The sequence below is a fragment of the Chiloscyllium plagiosum genome, chromosome 25 (genome assembly GCF_004010195.1).
Source record: "Chiloscyllium plagiosum isolate BGI_BamShark_2017 chromosome 25, ASM401019v2, whole genome shotgun sequence".
Classification (NCBI taxonomy): domain Eukaryota; kingdom Metazoa; phylum Chordata; class Chondrichthyes; order Orectolobiformes; family Hemiscylliidae; genus Chiloscyllium; species Chiloscyllium plagiosum.
In genome coordinates this window covers 19,806,600-19,829,033 of record NC_057734.1, presented here as the reverse complement: position 1 = coordinate 19,829,033, position 22,434 = coordinate 19,806,600, and the positions used below count along the sequence as shown (strand labels likewise).

Sequence of the window (22,434 nt, the reverse complement as noted above, 5' to 3'; positions counted from 1 at the left end):
TCAATTTTCATCACAATCATGCCCTAATCTAAGGGTTGGGCCATGCAGCCAGGCTTAATCAATAAAACCTGATTACCCAGTTACTACTAAGCATCTGCACCAATTTACACAACTTCTGCATGCAAGTGTCAACGAGAAGTCTTCCCGATGACAGGAAAGCTATTTTAAAACGGGAAACTTCAATCGACCAAATATAAACATGTGAAACCTAAGTGGCTTAGCTTCAGAGTTGGCAAAGGAGTATGTCATGAGCCAGTGCACCAAGGAAACACGAGGTAGTGTTCATTTTCACCCCATCTCTAAATCAGCTCGGAAATGAGCTGATTAAAAAAGGTAGGAGAATTAAGAGGACACCCATCACTGGGTGGCACGTTGGCCCAGTGATTAGCACTGCTGCCTCACAGCACCAGGGACCCAGGTTCAATTCCACCCTCAGGTGACTGTCTGTGTTAAGTTTGCATGTTCTCCCAGTATCTGCCTGGGTTCCCTCTGGGTGTACTGGTTTCCTCCATAAGTCCAAAGATGTGCAGGCCAGGTGGATTAGCCATGGGAAAGGCAGGGTTACAGGGATAGGGTGGTGGGTCTGGGTGGGATGCTCCGAGGGTCAGTGTGGACTGGATGGTATGAATGGCCTGCTTCCACACTGTCGGGATAATGATGATTTTTCCATCACAGACATTTTTTAAAAAGGGATTTGACTCTTTCCAGAAAAGCACCAAATTAGTAATTCATCTATCCTTAAATCAACTCAACACCATTGAACAGTACAACACAGGAAGAGTCCTTCGGCCCACGATGTCACGCCGAACAGGACTGCACATTAAACTAACTCCTTCTCCCAGCCCTTGGTCCATGCCCTCCATTCCTATTGTATAGATTCTGCCTTTTGCTACTTGCTATGGCATATGAAAAGTAAGCTTTGAAACTCTTACCAGAAATGATAGCCAACTATGTAAATTCACTAATTAAAAAGCTACCGTAAAAATCTGAAGCTTTAACAGTGCCACTATGTTCTCTCAGACCCATTACTATATCTGACATGTACCAAACAAGTCTCCTGATAGCTATCAATATGCACTCAATGCCAGCCAATCCAACCCTTGACTTTCCTACGATCATGCAGCCTAATGTTAAAAATGACTTTGCGTGTTCCAAACCACAAACCCTCAAGAATCTAAGCATAAACCCACCTACACAGCCAGATAGCTGGAATGGAGCTTGTTAAATGCAGCATCTAAACTGGTCAAATATGATACTTGTGAAGCTATTGTAATGCCATATTGCTGTCAGAAGGCTTGGGTTCAAGACCCCTTGCAAAAGAGGTGTGTTGTAACACATTTGAACCACAGTTTGTGAGAAAGTATCTAAACTGGTCAATTAACTAGAACAATAGTTTCCAATCTATGCGATATGGATCTTCATAAGTTTAATCTATTACACAACATGACAGTTAGTGAAAACAACAAACGCTGGAGATCACAGCAGGTCAGACATTATCCATAGAGAGAGCAAGCTAACATTTAGAGTCTAGAAGACTCTTCAGAGTTGAAGTGATGAAGAGTCATCTAGAATTGAAACATTAGCTCTCTCTCTCTCTCTCCATAGATGCTGTCTGACCCATTGTGATTTCGAGCGTTTGTTGTTATCCGTACAGATTCCAGTATCTGCAGTCATTTGTTTTTATATGACACAGTTAGTCGTGTCTATTCCTTGCATAAACATCCAACTGTAGGGTGGTTATTTGATCAAAATGGCTTTACAGGAAATCAATTAAATACTCCGGGTGGCATCGTGGCTCAGCAGTAAGCACTGCTGCCTCACAGCGCCAGGGTCCCGGGTTTGATTCCCGCCTTGGGCGACTGTCTGTGTGCAGTCTGCATATTCTCCCCGTGGGTTTCCTTGGGGTGCTCCGGTTTCCTCCCGCAATGCAAAGATGTGCAGGTTAGGTGAATTGGTTCTGTTAAATTGTCCCATAGTGTTAGGTGCATTAGTCAGGGGTCAATGTAGGGGAATGGGTCTTTGGAGGGCTGGTGTGGACTTGTTGGGCTGAAGGGCCTGTTTCCACACAGTAGGGAATCTAATCTAATCAAACTCAAATTTGGAGTGAGGGCAAGTGTAAAAATAGGCAATTATCCCTGGGCTGTTTCAGGTAGTGACTTACATCTCATCATCAGGATACAAGAACACCGAGGTATCTAGGAATATTCCTTACAGAAATTCTGCACACATACATCAGCCTCAAGTATGAGTATATGTATATATTGAGGGAAGAGCAAAAACTACAAGTGACAGTGTGTGCATTGGGCTGATGAATGAGAGCAAGTGTGTTTGCGAGAGAGACTATGGGTGCATGCGAGAAAGAGAGTGTGCATGTGAGTGAGGTGGGGATGGAGGGATGGGTGGTGCATTTCAGGAAAAGGAGGAGGAATCAGAGACCAGAGCCCAAAAAAAGTGTGTTGCAGCCCAAGCTGTAGAATCAAATTCAATCATTTTAAATAAGAATTTTACATTATGTTCACTATTTGCCTCTGAGTTAAGTTGAATTCAAAAATTTATTTAGTTTTAATGCAGAAAGATAAAGCAAAAGGACCTTTTTCTAAAATACATTCAATGAACAAGCACAAAGTGCCCTATGGTCACACGCACGGCCACTGAAGAGAAATGGAAACTTTCTACTTGGAGCCAAGCCATAGGTTGTGCAACAGTCACATATTTGGCACCGTTGAATAATCTCTCCTCTTAATTTGCCCATTCAACAACACCTCCCCTCCCCATCCCCCAAACTCATCTCTATCCAACCAATGAGAAGAGTCCTACCTCCAACATACTTATGGTCACACATTTAGATGGAGGATCATTTTTAAAGAAAATAAAAACAGGATTCCTCCCCTCCACCTTATCCTCTTAAAATTTCACACACCGTATTGATATGCTTCTCTGAAAGGTATAACATTGCATAGGTTGCTGATTTCAAAGGCTTATAAAAATCCAGGAGCCCGATCAGTAACTGAAACACTATGTCTATAACCGGAGCAGGGACAAGGTACCTAAATCAGCACGGCTCCCCCATCACTGTCCTGTTGCTGGGCAAGTTTCCCCAAATAGTAGGCAGGAGGTGAACATGTGCTCCACAGAGACAGATGATCAATTTGCATCAAGGACCTAATTACAACTTAATGATCTAATTACATTAGATCTTGCGAATGGCATATCAGCTGGAAAATCTTTGAGGCAGCTTTCCTCCCCAGGACGTGAAATGGCAAATTTCCCATTGTCCCAGTGATTCCCCAGGCAGAAGTTTGCTGTGCAATCGACTGGGCTTTAACATGGACTGAGCTCTACAAAAAGGTTCCTGGATTGGGGGGTAGGCAGTGGTACAGACGGGAAGTCATGAGACTAGCAATCCCCATCCCCAGCCTAATGCTGAGGACACGGCTTCAAATCTCAGCAGGACAGATAATAAAATTGGAATGCAATGTATAAAACTTGAATTAGGAAGCTCACCACATTACTATGGCTCTGATTCACTAACGTCCTTGTTACCTGGTGACTCCAGAATCAGAGAAACATGACTGACTATGAGAATGTTCTAACTACTCATTTAGTTGTGTCAAGCCATTAAAGAAAAACCTAAAAAAAAGGATGAAGCACCTAGCATCAACCAAGACACCAGAAATGACAATAGCACACCAAGTCTGTTCAACACAAAGTCCCCGCTACTAACGTCTGGAGGTGTGTGACAAACTTGGAAGAGGTATCCCATTGCTTCATGGCACCTTGGCCCAACAGTCATATGCTCAGGCTAACTTTCCCAGCCCAACACCATCATCCCCAGGTATCATCGCCTTACTAAAGGCCAGATCCACCAGAATAAGGAGGATTGTATACACACAGTCAGGTGGGAGTGCTCCAGGAGCCCTCAGTATTGATTCTGGATCCCATTATGTCTCATCAGGTCAAAGATATACATAGACCTCTGCTACTGACCACCAACTTTTATTTTAGTATCAGGTCTACACTCAGGTTAAGTGAACATTAACAGGTTTTATTGAACATATTTGTTTACAAGGGATGGTAAGAGCACATCTTCTGGAACATAAGAGCCTGGCTATAGCTCCACATGATCTGACATCACTGTGGCATAGCTCGAGTTCTGCATGTTCAGCAACTAATCAAAGAGTTAATGTTTTTATTTATTCACTCCTGAGATGTGGGCATTGCTGGGCAGGCCAGCCTTTAATGCCAGTTTCAAGCTGCTCTAGAGAATAAAAGGTACAATTTATTCTGATCCACACCAAACTCCATATCATGATAAAAGAAAATTTTATGGACTATTCATCTTTAAAATCACACTGACGAACCTAGCTTGGACTTTGTTTTCCCTGAAAACAATTAAAAATGAGCTGAAAACAATTAAAAACAACTGTCCAAGGGCAATTATCCAAACATTCAAAATTATTAGTTGCAGGGTATGGCTCACAATGAGTCTTAAATGCTTCTGGGACAAAGCTTCAACCACAGGTTTTGACTGAACTAATTTTTACAAATTGAAAACTTGCTACGCAAACAGCCGGTTTAACTCTCTAACCTGGGCAATCTGTTTGGTCAGTAGGAATAACATGAGAATCATAATCTCAGGGTTGTGAATGTGAGCCCCACACTGGGTGCAGTCTGTTTGCTGTCTCCAGAATCTCATGGTTAGAGCACTGGTCTTGTAAACCAATAGCAGTGAGCTCAATTCTCACTGGGACCTGCAAGAATGCACACAGACCACTTCCTCCATTCCAACATCGAAATGCTTCAGACACCCGGTAGGAAGGGGAGCAGGCAGGTCGGAGGATCTCATTGTGGGTCTGCTCCTGGGCCAGGCCCGGCTGGCAGCAAAAAGGACCAAGCAGCAGGCCATGGAGGACAGTCATTTCTGCTGACTGCCGCGATGCCATTAGGGACAGGTAGGCACCACAATGGGGGTGGCAGCGGAGTGCTTTATTTCCCCCTCCAACTGTATTTTGATTTAATCCCTATCCTTCCCCTTCACTTGTTCCCCCACCCCCATGTCAGCTTTGACTTAACTGTGCCTTGTTGGTTACTGGTTCCCTAACCACATGGGCGATTTCCTGCTGGTGGCAATATTGAATAAAGTATTTTGTACACACACAAAAAAAATTATACCTCTACCTATTTATTTTCAAGGAATACTGGGGAAACTCGGGTAATGGATCTCTGAACTCTCTTGGAAACTGATTTCCCTCATTGCAGGCCAACAGTCAGTATTCAGATATCACAACCTCAAGATCAACATTGGAGGGTTTAATTCCTTCAGTTTAGAAGCAGGATTTTTCTCTTTAAAAATTGCACCAGCCCGAACCCTATAACTTCATGTATTTGCATTCTAGGTGTACATACATGCATGCACTTTGCAGAATTCAGGAGGGGCTTTTAGATTTTAAAATATAGAGGAGTTTATAGTTTAGGAGTGAATAATAGCATTAACTCAAAAGAAATCTGTCTGGCATGCCCCTGATATTTAATGCATCAGGAAGTAAATATTAAATCTGCAAGAAAGACTGTTTAAAATTTTATAACTGTGTTGGACCAACCAAAAGAGTGAGAGGATAGGAGTTTATTCACCTGTTTAAAATTGGTAGCAACATGGCCTTCAGCAAATGAAACAGCGCTGCTCCATGCTGAATACCACTTGGGAGACGCAGGGAAGGTACCAAATATATTCTGGGTATGTGTTGTATATGCGTGGGGGGGATGGGATAGGACTTCAACATCCATCACCAAGAGTGGCAGGACAACTCCACTGAGACCTAAAAGGATATAGCTGCTGCACAGTAGGTAGTGAGGGAAGAGGGAAACATCTACTCTACACTCAACTTGCTGCAGATGACTCTTCCACAATTTGTAGAAGTGATCAGCACACAGTCCTTGTGGAGACAAGGTCCCACCTTCACATTGAGTATACCCTCATTCATGTTATGTTGCAATAACATTGTCTTGAAACGGAATAAATTTGAACTGAAGAGGAGGACAAAATGGTGCATATGCCACTCACGGCATCAGACATACATAAAAATTAGGGGTCAACGTGAAGCTCGAATGAAAGATGGATTGGTAGCGGAGCAATATTATCAGCATTCAGCAGCCACGTGATCCCACAATCAGCGAGTCAGATTGAAAGTCTGCAGTCATGCCACATCTCAGCCATGGTGGTGAATGGTGGCATCGATAGAGGCCATAGAATGACGACACAGTTCTGCCACCCAGAACAAGCCAGTAGATACACAGGAAGCGCTACCTGCAAGTACCCCTCTAAGCCACATGCCATGCTAACTTTGAACTTTATTGCTGTTCCTTAACGGTCACTGGGTCAAAATTCTGAAGGTCTCTTTCTGACCATCTCAATGGCAAATGAAAATGGGCAAGAAATGCTGGCCTAATCATTGATAAGCACATCAAAAGAAAGAATTTGAAATCTCGATTCCCAAGTTTATTAACCTTCCTGAACCTTGTCCATTGTCAGAGTTACTAAGCTCCAAGAACTTTGAGATTTTTTTTTATCTCATGCTGTTCAGAGATGTTATGATATAGGATCAGACAGGACTTAAACACAGGCCTTCCAGCACAGAGGTAGGGACACTACCGCTGCACCACAAGAAGCCTTAATGCTCCAGAATTTAATGAAATGCCTGGATGACAGGCAGTGGATTGGGAGGTCACCCATTAAACCACCGAACCAGTCGTCTGGCAAACATACACAGGTCTAATTCCTGCTTTTCAATTCATAGAATCCCAGTGTGGAAACAGACCTATCGGCCCAACAAACCCATACCGACCCTCTGAAGAGTAACCAACCCAGACCTATTCCCCTACCCTATTATCCTATATTTACACCAACTAATGCACCTAACCTACACGTCCTTGAATATAATGGTCAATTTAGCATGGCCAATTCACCTAACCTGCACATCTTCAGTTTCCTCCCACAAGCCGGAGCACCCAGAGGAAACCCATCTACACATGTGGAGAATGTGCAAACTCAACACAACAGTTGCCAGAGCCTGGAATTGAACCTGGGTCTCTGGCGCTGTGGGGAAGCAGTACTAACCACTGAGCCACTGTGCTGCCCTAACAATTCGATGTTGGAGACCCAAAGATTGAGAAAAATCCAGCCAGTTTATGCTTAATCAGCTGATTGTAAACCTGGTTAAACTGGGTGCATTCCATTGCCGATATTGTCCTTTAGCTGTGACAAAGGGAAGAAAGCCCTGAGACTTCCAACTAGGAACAGTGTTTGTACATACACCGATTGAGGCCAGGCCACTTTGGGCTTGCAGCTGCCTCAAAAATATTGAGGAGACTTGGGTGTTAAAAGGAATCAGTTCTTCAGCTTCTCCTACGGGAGAAAATATTCCATCTATTAATGTCGATGCCAGGTCTATTCCAAACAAAATGTCAAATTAAAACAAAAACTTGCATTTTACACAGCGCTTTTCACAACCTCTGGACTTCCCAAAACACTTCGCAGCCAAAAATGTATTTCTGAAATGTGTCACTGTTGCAAAGCAGTCTGTAAGCGGATTTATTCATTTTAAGAGCCATTTACATTTTGCCGATACCCAGATGTCATTACTGTGATACCGTCAGGTCTCCTTGGATAAAGCAATACAGAGCAGAAATTGAAGCGTTGTAATAAAGCAAAGCAAAGTTAGTTGACTGCCTTGTGCAGAAGTGATTGTGAACTGATCTATACTCTCAGAATCTGTTGTAGTTTTTGTTGAGTTACAATTCAACTATTTAAATTCTTCAGAAATTCAATGTAAACCGGAGAGTCTGGGGTTCATAAGAGTGGGAGTAGGCCATTAAGCCCCTTGAGCCTGTTCTTCTATTCAATGGAATCATGGCTGATCTGTGGCCTAACTTTACTTCCCTGTCTTTGACTCATACCCTTTAATACCTTTGCTTAATAAAAATGTATCTATCTCAGATTTAAAATCAACAACTGATCCTGCATCCATTGTTTGTGGAAGAGAGTTCCAAACCTCTACCACCCTGCGTATACAAGTGCCTCCCAACCTCCCTCCTGAATGGTCTGGCCCTAACTTTGAGGCAATGGCTCCAGGTTCTAGAATCCTCAACTAGTGGGGACAGTTTGTCTTTATCTACTGTGGTCTTTTCTCTTTTTAATTAATAAGATGAAATTCTTTGTAGATGATGAAGAGTCTTCTGAATCCAGAAGGATTTGTGGATATTCCAATTACACACAATGTGCAATAAAAAGTATTTTGTCAGAGACCACACCCCATTCCCAACATCCTAGTAACATTTGAATTGCACAGTGGAAATCCCACTTCTCTTGAACTTTCAAATTAAAGATTTTTAATTTTGTGAATAAAGGAATTTTCTCAGCTCATCACATCTCTGGCCTGCACCCAATTTCCCCACCACCTCCTGCTTGCTATGCTCACATTGTGTAAAATAAAGTGTTATAATTTACCGCATAGTTGTGCTTCAGTTAGGAATAAATGTTAATTTTTGACAAGAAACACAGTTCATTTGTAGATGGTAATCAGATCACTGAATATGACTGTAACATAGAAGAATGAACTTTTTAAAAAATTCTACAGAGAAATTTAATATAAAACATGGGATGATCAAGTTATTTTTCAAAAACAGATTCAGGCTGGACTATGAGAAAGGGATAAATCTAAGTCCAAGTCCAAGTCCAAGTCCAAGTGTCTGCTCTTACTTCACTTGCAAGAGGGAAAAAATCATTTTCAACTGTAAAGATACGTGGAGGAGGAACTGTGTAGTAGTTATTTGTGGTTTAAATCTGAGGATGCGACCATCAGGCCTTGCCATTACACCATTAGACTTGCTCCAACTTCCAGTGATTGAGTGGTACAGAATGAGGATTGTTTTGAAATAATTTCAATTTAGAGGCAAGCAGATTTGAACAAGCTCAAAGTGAAAGATGCATTAATGAGAATGAACTGTCTAAGGAGGCTGAGACAGACGAGGATGCGATTTCATGAGGAAAGCCAAACTACCAGAATTGCCAGAGTATAACTATTTAAAAAAGACCAAAAAAAGTTGGAAAGTTCAAATGAGCAGCCAGATACCATGGTCACAAAATATAGCTCTCAGTATTTCAGAGTTATAAGTGCCGTTTTCCCTCTGAGTTAATAGCCCTGGTTCACAGGCACTTCAGTTACTGGAGACACTGGATGCCATGTTGTTGTGGGCTTTAGGTGACCCATCAGATTCATGTAGGGTAGGCAGATCGTGGTCAGGCAGCACGTTAACACTGATTTGACTCCAGTGCTGCCCTCTGAGAACTCAAAGCTGCAGCTACCACAATTGTAGCAGAGTTAGTGGTTTCAGAGTTACTAAAGCCTTTTGGAGTGCCAAATGCTGAAGGAGTTTGTGTTGACTTCAAGGAATTGAGACAAATCACCTGCTCCCAGACACGTTCAGTAGTTTGGTGTGAGTGTGCGAGCATGCAAGTGTTCAACAGACAGCTTCAAGAGTTGCAGAAAAAGCCTCAATAATCGGACATCCACACCACACCAATCCTCCAACCCACTGCAGGCCACTCATACGCAGAGTACTACCACAGACAGCTCCCACCTACACTCCCACACTGCTCTCCTCTAAACAGAGTGTAGAATCAGCAGGAGTGTAATGGCCATGAGTTCAAGAATGATGGACTGCCTTGCTTCTTCACCTCGGCCTTCTCACTCTTTCACAACTTTCTAAGGAGGCTCTAGCTCTTATCTGAAAGAAGAGAAGCCAAAAGGGTATGTTTGTGGGGAGGAGACAAGAGGAATGCTCACTTTACACCATCAGCATTTGTAGATCAGAAGAGATCATGAGTTGATGGGGAAGTGGGACTGGAGGGCAATGCTTAGTTCTCAGATCTTAGTTTCAGCCCAGCCACTGACCACAGCCTCTGGAGTATCCAACATGGAGGGCCACTTATCCAGCACAAGGCTGTGGGCCTGCAGCCAGCACCATCTCCCTGCAGTCATATGCTGCAGCCAGTGGTTGGCACCGTCTTGACTTGTGAGAAAGACACAAGTGCGTCAGTCAGTGTAATGCAATGCCTTTGGCTGTCATGGTTCAATAGCTGGCAGCGTGTGCAAGCTGAGAGAATGCAAGCATGAGGTTTACTAAAATGTGAGAGGATGAGGTGAAGGTATGGATGCAAGGTTGCAACAAATGTTGTTAGTGGTAAATGATGGGGCATGTGTATGCACACTGAGCATTGACCAACCCTAATGGTGAAATTAGCAGCATTTGAAAATGAAGTCACTGATTTCTCAAATTGTCAAGAAGTCACAATGTCTTGCAGCACTCTCTCCAAGTCAGCATGGTTCAACTGTTTGCATCTGCTCCACAGCTATCTACTCCCAATTCATTCATATGGTTCTTACTAAAGACTTTCTATGGATAATGGACTTCTCTCTCCTTGAAGATCTTCCTCAGAGGGGTGGAGCACAATGCCAGAGAATCTCAAAGTATCTTCTTGCTTCCAAAGTACCAGTGAATCAGTCTTCCTCTCATTCGCTTCTACGACAGACTCCAGCATCTCCTCCAGTCAGAATGCAATCCTCCTTTGCAGACTAGTGTTAAAAAGGTGCCAGAGTCTCTCAAACATGTGCCCTTTGATGAAGTGGGTAACTGATCGCAGTGCTAACGTGCAAATCAGGAGATGGCATGAAGTTTGCATGTTGCCTACAGCAAAAGCCATGAACATGTCAATGATCCCCCGCAATAATCATAAACATCCTTAGAGCCTGTGAAGGGAAACAGGTGTGTGATGATCCCACCCAAGAGCAACACATTGCAATCATTCAAAAGGGACACAAAACACAGTTACAGTAACCTCCTTAATAGAAACTATTACACAGTCAGTTCAGGCTCCTCTCAGGAGGTTTTGGGATGTAGCAGAACAGTTTCTGACATTGTCCCTTAGGAATCAAAGCAAATAAAATTTTGCAGAATACCATTTATCCACTTCAGCCACCATTTAAAGTTGACACCAAATCTTTGGAGCACAAGTTTCCTTTTCTTCTCCTTAAGTGAGTTTTAAGAATGAGCATCACTATCACAATGCAGTGTTAACACATGTCTAATTTTGGTAAAATGCAAACTTCACACAATCAGCTGACATACATTCTAGTTCCTGCCACCCAGGGTTAAATGCACTAACGCTGGTTATACACCTGGGTACCCAGGTGTGAATGATACTTAAAGCGAGCCTGTGCTGCCATCTCCATACTCTGCCTAATATTTTTACCTATGACTGCCCTCCTCTACTTCTACTTCAGCCCATCTGCTGTCAAATTCCTGAGGCCCACCTGAAGACATGTCTAATTCAACTCACTCCTGGCTGTTTCACATCCTCAAACTACATCACATCCAAAACTCAGGTACCTGCACGAAGCTCCGCATGCTCACTGATCAGTAATGCCCCCAAAATGTGCCCCCTTTAAAATTCTTGTCTTTGTACAAAACAGAAATCCCTGCATTTGATTCTATAATTTTTCCGAGTCCCACAACACCCTGTCCCAATCCTTCATTGCTTTGACTCGAACTTCCTATGAACCACTCCCTTCAATCACAGCTGTCATACAATCCCTACAGTGTGGGAGCTGACCATTCAGTCCATCGAGTCCACACTGACCGTCTGAAGAGGAACACCCTCCTCCCCGATCCCTGCATTTCCCATGGCTAATCCACCTAACCTGCACATCTTTGAACTTTGGGAGGAAACTAGAGCACCCAGAGGAAACTCACTCAGGCACAAGAAAAAATGTGCAAACTCCACAAATCAATACTAACCACTGAGCCACCATGCAGCCACTGTATCATCAATTACCCAGGAACTCAGCTCTGGATGCATCTTCTTGCCATTCCGTCTTGCATTTGGCACCTTTTACCAGACCCTTATTTATATTTACACTTTTTTAAAAAAAATGTCACCACCTTGAAGCACTACCTTTTCTGTGAAAAGTGGTCATTAATAAAGGATTGTTGTTACTGAAGCAACAGTTTAGAATGTGTCTTATGTCAGTCAATTCCCACTCACCAAGCCCACCAACCCATACTGTGTGAACAAACTAAGTAAAATAATCAGTTCAATCTTCAAAGAGTACAATCTCCTCCAGCCTTTTAAACCTCTCAGCACCCATCAGTGTAATTTCTGAGTATCTCCCTCATTACTGTTGTACAGCATTCATGAAGTTACTCTCTGAAACTGTCTCCCTAAAACTCCCCTGTCTTTCTTGTTTTAAAATGCTCCTTAGAAACACCTTTTGATTTAAATTTTCCACCACATCTCAAAACCCTCCCAACAGCATCTGTTTCTTGTTATTTGGGTGAATCTAGCGCTCACCGCATTGGTGTCATTTTGACTCAGAGGTGAGCTTTTAACCACACCTGCACGCCATCTGAAAATGACCTGCACTCACCTCTGTGACATTCACCCTTACCTGAGCTCATCTGCTGCTGAATGCCTTATCCATAGTTTTACTACCTCTGCATTTGATTGTGAATACTTGTCGAGGAATGGCTAAGAACATTCTACCCTCCACAAAAACTTACACTCATGCAAAATTCTGTTGTCAGTGCCTTCACTCAGAGTCCTGTTCACTCACACCTCGGTTAGTTCTCTTTTGAGTAACACCCCAACATTAAAATTCTCATCCTGGTTTGTAATCTTTGTGATCTTGCTCCTCTCTAGCCCCATAATCTCTTCCAACTCCGCAACTCAAAATAACTGCACTCCTATAATGTTGGCCTCAAGCATCTCCAATTTCAATTGCTCCACCATTGGAGACTATGCTTTCAGCAACCAAGTCCTAATCTTTACAACTCCCCCTCCAAAACTTTTCACTTGTCTTTCCTTCAAGACGCTTCTTAAAGCTCAGTTCTTTGATCAAACTTCCAGTGACCTGCCCTCATATCTCATGACTCGGTGTCATTTTGTACTTTGCAACAGTCCTGCAAAGCACCTCTGGAGTGTTTTGGTGACACTGAAGGCAAGTTGCTGTTCTTGTTCTTAAGAGCACTTTGAGACACTTTACTGCTGAAGGACTGGTCCTGAGAAGCCAAGAGGGAATGAAACTGTGTCAATGGTATCAGGACAATGGATGGAAGACACCTGGATCAGTTAAATCAGAGATGAAAACAAACAGGAGTTAAAATGGTCAGTTTTTGGTTCAACATTTCCCTGCAACTTCATCCATCTGTGATGATAGAACAATGCAAGAGGCAGTTGCACTTACAGATTACTGAGAGAGCTACCAGAGCATTAAGAGAGAAATTCTAATAAGAATTTCAATAAGAATATGCATAGCAGTTCCAACAGCAGTGATAATATGGGCTTCAGAATGCTTCAGGCTGATCAAAACACCAGACACAAAAGGCAGAATTTTTACAAAGAAAGTGTATGACTGAACCCAGCTGCAGTAGAACAGGAGGTCTGGCCAAAGAAGAGGAATGAAATAAGACACCTCTCAAGCTAATCAGAACATAAAATAATTAATTCATTGTAGTAAAGGTGGTTAAACAGGATGAAAATGAGCAAAGCATTGCCGCACCAACTGAGCTCCTTGATGTACAGAGCAAATTAAAAACATGACTGGTTTGGAACTCACCCTCGAGTATGCTGTTCTGATAGACTGTAACAAGAAACAACATTACACAATTATCACTGCTAAGGTTTAATGCTCTGTGAAGAACACAGTGAAATATCTAAGTTGGTTGCTGTATGCATTCAGGTAAAATCAGAAGCAACAGAAAAGCCAAGGCAGTTAGTTAGAAATTGCTTCTATTTTTATAGCCAATGTGTCTTGAACCCCTCAATGTATTCATTGTCCATGCTGCTCCCCATTACTTTGGAATGTTTGCTGTTGAGGCGGGGCACCTCACGAGAAATTTGTAGAGAAATGATCCAGAATGTCATGAATGTGTGTGTTTTGGATTTCTGGGTTTAGAATGGTTTATCCTGCTGGCCAAACTACCTATCTAGAAATCAGAAATGATTCAGCGCAAAAGTGGGCCATTTGGTCCATCTCATTCATGCTAACACAAAGACAACCCGATACCCTTTCTAATCCCATCTTCCTCCACATGGCCTATAGCCCTGCAGCTTACAGGACTTAAGATGCAGACCCAGGTACTTTTTGGAAGAGTTTGGGGTCTCTGTCTCCAACACCAACTCAGGTAGTAAATTCCAGACACCCACCACCCTCTGCATATAAACATTTTTCCTCACATCCCCACCAACCCTTCTTGCACTTAGCTTGAATCTCTGCCAAGGGAAACAGGGTCCTCCTAAACGGGATCAGAAATTGCCGGAAAAACTCAGCAGGTCTTGCAGCATTTGTGGAGAGAAAGCAGAATTAATGTTTCAGTTCCAGTGACTTTTCTTCAGTTCTGCTGAATGTTTCCAGCAATTTCTGATTTTGTTTCGGATTTCCAGCATCCACAGTTCTTTGGTAGTTCTGTTTAAACAGATTCTTCCTGTCTACCCAATCACTTCCCCCTCAAATTTCATATACCTTGATCATGTTGCCCCTCAGCCTTCTCTGTTTGAAGGGAAACAAGCCCAACTACTCCAATCATTCCTCGTAGGTACAATTCTCCAGCCCTACCAACATTAGAGTAAATTCTTTCTGCACTCTCTCCAGAGCACTATGTCCTTATGTCCTGTTACCTAAAACTGCGCACAGTACTCCAGTCATTACCTCATCAGCATCTTATACAGTTTCATCATTATACCCCTGCTTTGTATTCTAAATATTTATCAATGAAGGAGAACAATGTAAATGCTTTTTTTAAAAACCAGCCTTACTTACCTCTACTGCTATCTTTAGGGACCTGTGCATTTGCACACTAAGATATTTCATATATTCCCGTTTATTGTGCATTCGCTTTTATTGTTGGACTTCCTAAATGCACCACTTCACAATTAAGAGTTGAACTCCGTCTGCCATTTTCCTGCCCAATCTACCAAGCCTTCATATCATTTGAGATTAGAGCCATCTTCTACACTATCCACCACAAGGCTAGTTTTTGTTTCTTCTTCAAATTTCCCAATTGGCGCCGCATGTTCAAATTGTGAATGTATAAAAACTGCAGGGCCCCAACACAGAGTCCTGCAGAACACTCGCTTTCCACTCGCGTGGGCAGCTATTGACCGTTACCCTTTGTTTCCTGTTATTAAGCCAATGTTGGATCCATTTCCCAGTCTGCAGAGTAGGATCTTGTCAAATGCTTTATTAAAACCCACGTAGACAACTTCCAATGCACTAACCTCATCGATCTGCTGGCCAGTTCCTCAAAAGAATTTAATCAAATTTGCAAAGTATGACCTTGCCTGAACGAAGCCATGCTGACTATTCCTGACTAGTCCATGCCATTCTAAGTGACAGTTTATCTGAACTCTCAGGATTGACTTTAACAATTTGCCCATCACTGAAGTAAGACTAAGTGATCTATAATTGTTTGGCATTTCTTTTTCACCCTTTTTAAACAACAGAACCACAATTTGTATTTCTTCAGCCCTCCAGCACTTCACTTGTGTCTAGTGAAGATTGGAAAATAATCCTCAGAACATCGGCTATTTCCTCCCTGACTTCCTTCAACAGCCGAGGGAACAAGGGGAGGTGATAGCCTAGTGTTATTCTCACTATACCATTAATACAAAACCAAGGTAATGTCCTGGGAACCTGGGTTCAAATCCCACCACAGTAGATGGTGGAATTTGGATTCAACAACAAAAAAAACCAAAACAACTGGAATTAAAACGAAAGATGACTGTAAATTTGTTGTCAATTGCTGGAAAAGCCCATCTAGTTCACCACTGTCTTTTAGGGAAGAAAATGGCCATCCTTATCTGGTCTGGCCGACATGTGACTCCAGACCCACGGTTGAGTCATAAATTGACCTCTGGGTAATTAGGGATAGATAATAAACACAGGCTGAGCCAGGGATGCCCTCATCCCATGAACTTTTTAAAAATTCATCCAGCCTTGGTGATTCATCCACTCAACTATTCTAACCCCTCTTGCATTTCCTCTCTCGACATGACAACTTTGTCCAATATTTCACACAGTTTCTCTTAGATTATTATATTCATTTTATCCCTTTCTCCTGTGAATGGAGAGCAACAATATTAATTTTAAAAATTATTCCCATATCCTCTGCATCTTCACACAAACTCCCTTCTTCATCTCTGGTCAGTCCCACGCTTTTCCTGAACTATACTTTTGCTCTTTATTCACAAAAGAAAGGGATATTTTTCACCTTCAATGCCCCTTATATTGCTTGAAACCCAGTTGCTATTGAGATTAGTTAAAATCTGATACTATTGTTGTCTTAGCCCTACAGGCAGAAATTTATCTACAGAGAAAGTGAGGACTGCAGATGCTGGAGATTAGAGTCAAGAGTGTGTTGCTGGGAAAGCACTGCAGGTTAGGCAGCGTCCGAAAAGCAGGAGCATCGACGTTTCAGGCAAAAGCCCTTCATCAGGAATGAGGCTTGTGTGCCGAGGGGGTGCAGAGATAAATGGGAGGTGGGTGGGAATGGGGGTGGAAGGTAGCTGAGAGTGTGATAGGTAGGCGGAGGTGGGGTTAATGGTGCTAGGTCAGAGGGGAAGGTGGAGCGGGTAGGTGAGAAGGAAGATGGACAGGTCATGACAGCAGTGCAGAGTTGGAAGGTTGAAACTGGGATAAGGTGGGGAGAGGGGAAAGGAGGAAACTGGTGAAGTCCACATTGGGACCCTCCAACCACACTGCATCAAAGTGGAATATGAGGAGTTTTTCCTCCAGGTGTCGGGTGGTTAGGGTGTGACTATGGAGGAGGCCCTTGGCAGAGTTTGTGGGGGGGGAGAAAGGAGGAGGAGGAGAAGGAGAAGTTGAAGGGTTCAGCCACAGAGCGGTGGGGTTGATTGGTGCGGGTGTCCCGGAGATGCTTATCTAGGTGTGTTCTTCTATTTCCCTCTCACTATTGCGTAGTCTGTAGTATACTCCCAGTAGTGCGACAACTCTTTCTTATTCCTAAGCTCAACCCATAAAGCCTTATTTGTTCACCCGTTTACAATATTATCCCTTCTTACCTCAGGTGATTGATTTTTAAGTAATACTGCTGCTCTTCTTCATGGTAACCCACTCTCCTGCCTGAAAACACTATATCCAGGGATATTAGCTGCCAATTTTGTCCCTCCTTTAACCAGGTTTCCATTATAGCAATGACATTGTGCTCCCTTAGTTCATCTGCCTTGTTTATAATATTCCTTGCATTGATTGATACACAGTTCAACTCTGTTAATTTCCTTTGCTGAATGCATTTTAAATCCTCATTTCTTTTGTCTTTCCAAGTCACTGACTACATCACAAACTAACATTCTACCTTTCCTTTCCTGATCTGAATTTGACCCATCTAAGGCTACACTTTGGTTCTGGATGTAAGTTTGCTCGCCGAGCTGGAAGGTTCGTTTCGTCACCATACTAGGAAACAGTGAGCCTCTCCTGAAACATTGGTGGTATGGCCCGCTTTTTATTTATGCATTTAGTTTTCCTTGGGTTGGTGATGTCATTTCCTGTTCTTTTTCTCAGGGGGTGGTAAATTGTATCCAAGTCAAATGTGTTTGTTGATACAGTTCCGGTTGACTTGACACAGAATGGATGTTATCCCAGTCGAAAATGTGCCCTTCCTCATCTGTATGTAAATATACTAGCAAGAGTAGGTCATGCCTTTTTATGGCTAGTTGATGTTCATGTATCTCGGTGGCTAGTTTTCTTCCTGTTTGTCCAAAGTAGTATTTGTTACAGTTCTTGCACAGTATTTTGTAAATGACATTAGTTTTGCTTGATGTCTGTATCGGGTCTTTCAAGTTCATTAGCTGCTGTTTTAGTGTGTTGGTGGGTTCGTGGGCTACCATGATGTCAAGGGGTCTGAGTAGTCTGGCAATCATTTCGGAGACATCTTTGATGTAGGGGAGAATGGCTAGGGTGTTTGGATGCATTTTGTCTGTTTGTTTGGGTTTGTTGCTGAGAAATCGGCAGACTGTGTTCATTGGGTACCTGTTCTTTTTGATTATACTGTACAGGTGATTTTCCTCTGCTCTTCATAGTTCTTTCGGAGTCATTGGTCAAAAAAGCAGTAAACTAGCCACCGGTATATATGAACATCAACTAGCCACAAAAAGACATGACCCACTCTCACTAGTATCTTTACATACAGATGAGGAAGGACACCATTTTGACTAAGACAACACATCCACCCTGAGGCAAGTGAAACAGAGACATGCATGAGAATTCCTCACGCATGGCATACCACCAGTGCTTCACCAGAGGCTCACTGATGTTACCTAGTATAGTGACAAAACATCTGAAAACAAACCTTCCAGCCAGCGAGCAAACTTACATCCAGAACCTCAACCTGAGCTACAAATCTTCTCAAAATTCGCTACAATTTGGTTCCCATCCCCCTACCATACTAGTTTAAAACCTCACCAATTGAACTAGGAAAAGCCCCCATAAGGATATTTGTCCCAGGTCTGCCCGGGTGCAACTTGTCAGGCTTACACAGCGCCCACCTTCCCCAGATATGGTCCCAATGCCTCAAAAATCCAAATCCCTCTCTGTACACCATTCCTCCAGCCATGTATTCATCTGATGTATCCTCTTATTCCCGCTCACTAGCATGTGGCACTGGGAATTAACTTGTGATAAATTAAAATGCAGAACTTCAAATGAAGTTATATTCAACTTTCAGATCTTAATTCCTTTGTTTCCCAGTCACTGGTACCTACGTGTACCATCACCACTGGCTGTTCACCCTCCCATTCCAGAATGTCCTGCAGTCACTCAATGATATCCCTCACCCTGTCATCAGGGAAGCAACGCCCCATCCTGCATTCATGTCTGCAGCCACAGAAGCGCCTGTCTGTCCCCCCTACTATTGAATTCCTATCACTCTTGCCCTGCAGCTCCTCGCCTCCCTTTCTGTGCAGCAGAGCCACTCAGGAACTTGGCTGATACTGCTTCCCCACCCACCCACCTCCCCAATGCCTAACTCACCCAGAGAGGTTTATGAACCAGATTGAACCAGTTGTTCAGTTAATCAGCTTCATTTGAGAGTGACTCAGCAGACTCTTGTTTCAGGGATGCAACTAAAACTACACCTAGTCAAAGACAGCAGCTTTTAGGTACTAGTTGAGAGAACAGTTTAATTTCAGGGCTCATTTTCAAGGTAAGTTTAATCACCACTTATCCCTTGAAACTCCCTGCTTTTACCCAACTCCAAAGCACACTCGAGCTACAACATGCTCAGAAAGGAATGTTAACCAACATTTACTCACATCAAACTCTCAACCAGACAGGGAAACATTCAGTCATACAATTCTAATGACTATGTTGTACATGCCAAGCGTCAAAGAATATGGAATAACCTGCTTTTCCAGTCGTTGCAGCCAGTTCTGTGTTTAAGGCCAGAAAACATTGTCATATTGCAACAGACGTTTTGTTCTTTGCCACTATGGCCTGTTTGAAATTTGTTAGGTGCAAAGACAAATTCAGGAATTGCCTTATTGATGGATAAATTCTAAATCAGGAATAGGCTCGAGTTAATTAACATGTGTAGAAATGAACTGAGATAAATTGATTTAAAATCAACTCCCATTCCTACCTTGAGCATTTTTCACCCATAGGTCTTGGTGGGAATGGAGCAGAAAAAGCATTTAAAAGATGTAGAGAGAAAATGTGTCACCAACAGGTCACTTTTGACTGCAGTGGATGGAGGCATTCGTACAACATTCTGGCAGGATGCCTCATTGAAATGCAAATGGGTGCCCCATAAACAAGGGGCTGATTTAAAATGCACTGCTGCTTGGGGGAGCAAAGCGGCATGCTCACTAGGCCCTCTCAAGGATCTGTTCCTCGTTCTCCAGTTCCCAAAGGCCTCCACCCACCCCATCGGTCTCCCTCCCTGACCTGCTGCAATTATCAAATTCCTGCTCTCCTCGCCTCCTTGGATCAGCCCCTAGACTTCCTCATGCTGAAATTTTGGTTGCAAATTTTCCTTTCAAATATCTCAGCTGACTGCCAGACAAGAAACAAAAGAAATGGTTCGTGAGATTGCGATGTTAAGTTTAATCATGACAACTGTGACCACTGGCTGCAAATATTTGAGCCTATATGCAGCCTCAAAAGCTTGATGTGCAATACATAGCTTCAATCGAGCATATGTCCATGTTTTCAATGAGCAAGGTAGGACAGAACATACTTGGGACCAGTCACCAAACAGGCAGCAAGGTGTACATAGAGTAGTCTTTAACCTTTATTTGATCAGTAATTAACCTGATTGAGTAAACAATTAGGAACCGTACGTGGAGTTAAACAAAGTTAAACGTAGTGCAGACTGAATCATGCTATTTGTAAACAATATGTTCTATTTTGAAATTTCACTAATGATGCAAACGATATACCTGAGTCTATCAGTTGTTCCCGGTAAATTTCCAATGTTAGTTTTTGATATGGATCGTCAAATGCTGGAACACAGCGCAAGGACACTAGTTTGATAAGGTCATTTGTACTATATATTACTGAGCCAAAACAGAACACTCTAGGCAAAAAATTCCAATCATATGGTCAAGCAGAGATAGCTAAACTTTCAGAAGTTACTTATTGCTGGGACAAGTGAACTGGTGGTGCTTGGAATGCACTTCACTGGAAGTGAATAAATGTTGATATCAGCATGAAGAATATTCACGTCTGACTCAATTACTTCCAGGAACACACTTCAAAATATTTGCTTCCTGGGTTTTCAACATGACTAGTCTAAGTAAATTAGGAATGTTGATTGAGCGTAACCAAGCCCAACACAAAAGAAATTCCAGCCCCTTTGAAGAGTGCACTGTCATCTCACAAAAATCCCTCCCACCCCAGTTATAATCTCTTTGTCAGGCACAAAATACAGAGCTTAAAACATGCTCATCAACAGGTTCAAGAACAGCTTCTTCCTTGCCATTATTAGACTTTTGAATGGACTTCGCAAATTTCAAATCGAATGCTGATCTTGCTTTTTGTGTACCTTCTTTGCAGCAATAACTTTGCATTCTTTGCACAGTTCAATCACCCTGTGATCTTTTTATGTTATGATCTGCCCGTACCGCATGCAAAATAAAAAAATCTTTTCATTGTATTTAGGTACATGTGACAACAATAAATCAAACTGTTGATCTGGAACAATTTGTTGAGAAGTTACAAGCCATCATTGTAAAGAATTCCCGCAGTTACAGTCCCTTTTCTGGTGTTGTCTTGCCCTTATCTGATCTAGCCTACAGTGGTTTGAAACTGACTTACTCCATTTCCTTTTTCTCTGCTTCCTCTTGGGTCAAGTCTTCTTCGACACTGTAATCTAGAATGGAGCCCACTCCAAAGGAGCGATTATGCTGGATCAACGGCTTGATGTCATCTTGGTCCTTTCCAGCGACAAACTGTCCATAAAAAGTCATCCTCATGACTTTCTCGAAGAGCCATTTCCCAAACAAGAGCCGACTGAGATTGATGAGCTGCAACAATAATCAAATAGTGTCACGGAATAGCAAATGACTGCACATTGCAAATTCCAAAACAAACATTCACCAACACAATTAACACTCCCATTTGAGAGGACATACACCTCATACTCCAGCAATATTTGCAAAATGACATTGACCTGCAATACAGACAGGGAGAAATTGATGAATTGCAGAAGATGGGTTCCATATTTTTCCCTCAGTGAAACACTGGGACTCATGCCAACAAGCACTTTTGTTTTGAGTTACCAGGGAGCTGTTTGTCCAGATACCAGTGCTGCCCAGAGATATGCACATCCCCACTCTCCTGAAGCCAGTGTTGCTGCTCATTTCCAAAGCATTCCTGACGAAGGGCTTTTACCCGAAATGTCGATTTTCCTGCTCCTCGGGTGCTGCCTGACCTGCTGTGCTTTTCCAGCACCACTCTGATCTAAACTCTGGTTTCCAGCATCTGCAGTCCTCACTTTTGCTAAAGCATTCCCCTCCCAACCAGCCAGTGTTGCTGCCTATTTCTCCAAACTCCTCCCACCAGTCTTAATGCCCACTTCCCCAACAACATTGCCCACAGGCCTCTCTCCCCAATCAATACCGTTACTTGTGGACCAGAGGTCCTAGAGCTAAGGCATTATGCAAAAACATGACTCCACAGCCAATCGCTGGCCGGAGCTCAGCTATGAGTTACTATTGCGGTCACGTAGGCCGGTGGGCCTGTTTCTACTATTTTCCAATCATCTTGTTATCACACACCACTGGAGCAGGGGGGGGTTTTGAACCCAAACCTCCTGATCCATTGGCAGGGACACTGCCACTGTACCAAAAGAGGTCAGGCATTCTCT

General features: G+C 42.8%; 1 protein-coding gene across 1 annotated transcript in view; it reads right to left on the bottom strand.

The window, feature by feature from the left end:
- The window catches only part of LOC122562624 (proline dehydrogenase 1, mitochondrial-like), a 48,936-nt gene that overhangs the window by 25,298 nt on the left and 1,204 nt on the right, over nt 1-22,434 (bottom strand). The window contains exon 2 of the mRNA XM_043715625.1: nt 21,384-21,592. Within this exon, the coding sequence (XP_043571560.1) occupies nt 21,384-21,592 (209 nt within the window). The remainder of the gene's footprint in view (nt 1-21,383; nt 21,593-22,434) is intronic.